This window comes from Lathyrus oleraceus, chromosome 6 (assembly GCF_024323335.1).
Source record: "Lathyrus oleraceus cultivar Zhongwan6 chromosome 6, CAAS_Psat_ZW6_1.0, whole genome shotgun sequence".
NCBI classification, from domain to species: Eukaryota; Viridiplantae; Streptophyta; class Magnoliopsida; order Fabales; family Fabaceae; genus Lathyrus; species Lathyrus oleraceus.
The window spans coordinates 233,323,254-233,325,423 of record NC_066584.1 but is presented as its reverse complement, the minus strand read 5'-3'; the positions used below and the strand labels follow the sequence as shown (position 1 = coordinate 233,325,423).

Here is a 2,170-nt window from a genome sequence, read left to right as displayed (position 1 = left end):
TAAGTTTGACCAACGTGGCACTCCAACTGAGATTAATTTAACTGACTTAGAATTATTTTTAATTGACATGAAATATTTTATTATAATATAGGAATCATCTTCTTTCTTTAAAATAAACCTAGTCACCCCACCTCTCTCTCTTCTCTCCGTCTTTGTTTCTCTCTTCTCATTCTTTCTCTCTGTGACTCTTCAATCCCAAGAAATAAGAACGTTAGTGTTTTGGTTGGTGAATTTGGAACCTGATGTGTTTTATTGGTGTTGGGTTAGGGAGGGTGAAAGGTTTGTTTGAGAGATACCAGTCTACTAGTTTGCTTTTGAATGACATGGTTGTTTGTTGCATGCAAATTCATTTCAATTTCATTTGGTCGAAGCACTCAACAAGGCATGTTTTTGCATTGTTTATTGTTTCAAATGTGACAACTTTTGATATTGCGTCTTCTTTTCTTATTTAAAAGAGCGTTAAGTGATTTGATACTTTATTAAATAAAGATTGAAATTCCTTCGGCTTAGCCCTTTAAGCTTGTGCTTAGGTAGAATTTGATAGGGTAATTTATAGTCAAAGAACTTTTATTGACTTGAAGAATATGAGACTTTTTTTTGTTTTCCTAACAACATTCATATGGAGGCAAACCTTTGACAGTTACGGATCTGATTAATTTCTCTTATTGAAACTTGTGTTAGAGGCGTCACTAGTAACCTGACGATAATACTAATATAATGTTACCTGATTGATTCTGACAGAATAACTATGAAAGAAGGATTTTTCCTTGTGGGTTTGGAAAACACATCGCCAAGATTTGCTTCTGAGTGCTATAGCACACAACTTCTAGCACTCCATTATGAATCTTATTTCTCAGAAAGTTATATTTAGTCCCAATATGCTTGCTTCTCGCAGGAAGCACTAGGTTCTTGGCAAGATTGATTGCAGACTTGTTATCAATCATCAGCTTCAAAGGCTTATTCACTTTGATTTTCAGATCCTGTAGTAAATTCAGAAGCCACACAACTTGATATGTAGTCACAACACTTGCAATATATTCTGCTTCACAGGTTGACAAAGCAACAACTGGTTGCTTCTTAGAACACCAAGAAATAGGACTTCCTAGAAACTTAAACAAGTACCCATAAATTATTCTTCTGTCAACCCTGTCTCCATACTAATCAGAATCTGAGTAAGTCAAAAGTTCTGAGTCAGTTTCAGTACCAGAAGGGAAAAAACTCCACACTTCAGAGTTCTCTTTATATACCTCAAAATTCTGAAAACAACTTGGTAATGATACCACTTTGGTTTAATCATAAACCTACTCACCATTTCAAATGCATAACAAATATCAGGTCTGATATTAAACAAATACCTCAGAGAACCTACCAACTGTTTGAACTTTGTCGCATCTGCATCATCACCATCAGAATCATAATCCAATTTCTGATTTGTATCAGCAGTTGTAACACCAACTTTATAATTCAGCAGCGCAAATCTCTTCAGAAGCTTAAGTTCATATTTCAGCTGATGTACAATTATTCCTTTCTCAGAGTACAAAATCTTCATCCCTAGAAAATAAACCATATTTCCTAGAACAATCATCTCAAACTCATTCATCGACTCCTTCTTGAACTTAGTTATTCATGTTCACAACTTCCTGTTAGTAATATGGCATCAACATATAGACACACCAGAATCATATTGCCTTCAGAAGTATGTTGAACATAGACATCATACTCCATCTCACATTTCTGAAATCCCTGCTTCTTGAAAAAAGAATCAATTTTCAGATTCCACGCTCTAGGGGCTTGCTCCAATCCATATAAAGTTTGTGTAATATGTACACCATCCCTTCTTGATTCTTTATCTCAAATCTAAGAGGTTGTGACACATAAACCTCTTCTTTCAAATGGACCGTCCGAAAAATGCAAATTTCACGTGTAAATGCATCAGAGGCCAATTCCTATTAGCGGTTATCGCAATCACCGACCTAATTGTTTCATGTCTTGCTATAGGTGCAAACACTTCAATGTAATATAACCCAGGTTTCTGTAGAAAACCTTTCACAACTAACATTACTTTGTGATTGTTAATTGACCCATCTGGCTTTAGCTTCACCTTATAAACTCATCTCACACTGATGACTTTCTTGTTCTTTCAAAATTTTGTTAGCTTCCAAGTCTTGTT

At 35.1% G+C, this 2,170-nt stretch overlaps 1 protein-coding gene across 1 annotated transcript; it reads right to left on the bottom strand.

Annotated features, from left to right (window-relative positions):
- Window positions 1–746: 746 nt before the first annotated feature.
- LOC127094924 (uncharacterized mitochondrial protein AtMg00810-like) lies at window positions 747–1,600 on the bottom strand. Its single transcript, XM_051033683.1, has 2 exons — window positions 1,310–1,600; window positions 747–980 (listed from the first exon to the last, which is right to left on the bottom strand). The coding sequence occupies exons 1-2, from the start codon at window positions 1,598–1,600 to the stop codon at window positions 747–749; spliced, it is 525 nt and encodes a 174-aa protein (XP_050889640.1).
- Window positions 1,601–2,170: the final 570 nt, after the last annotated feature.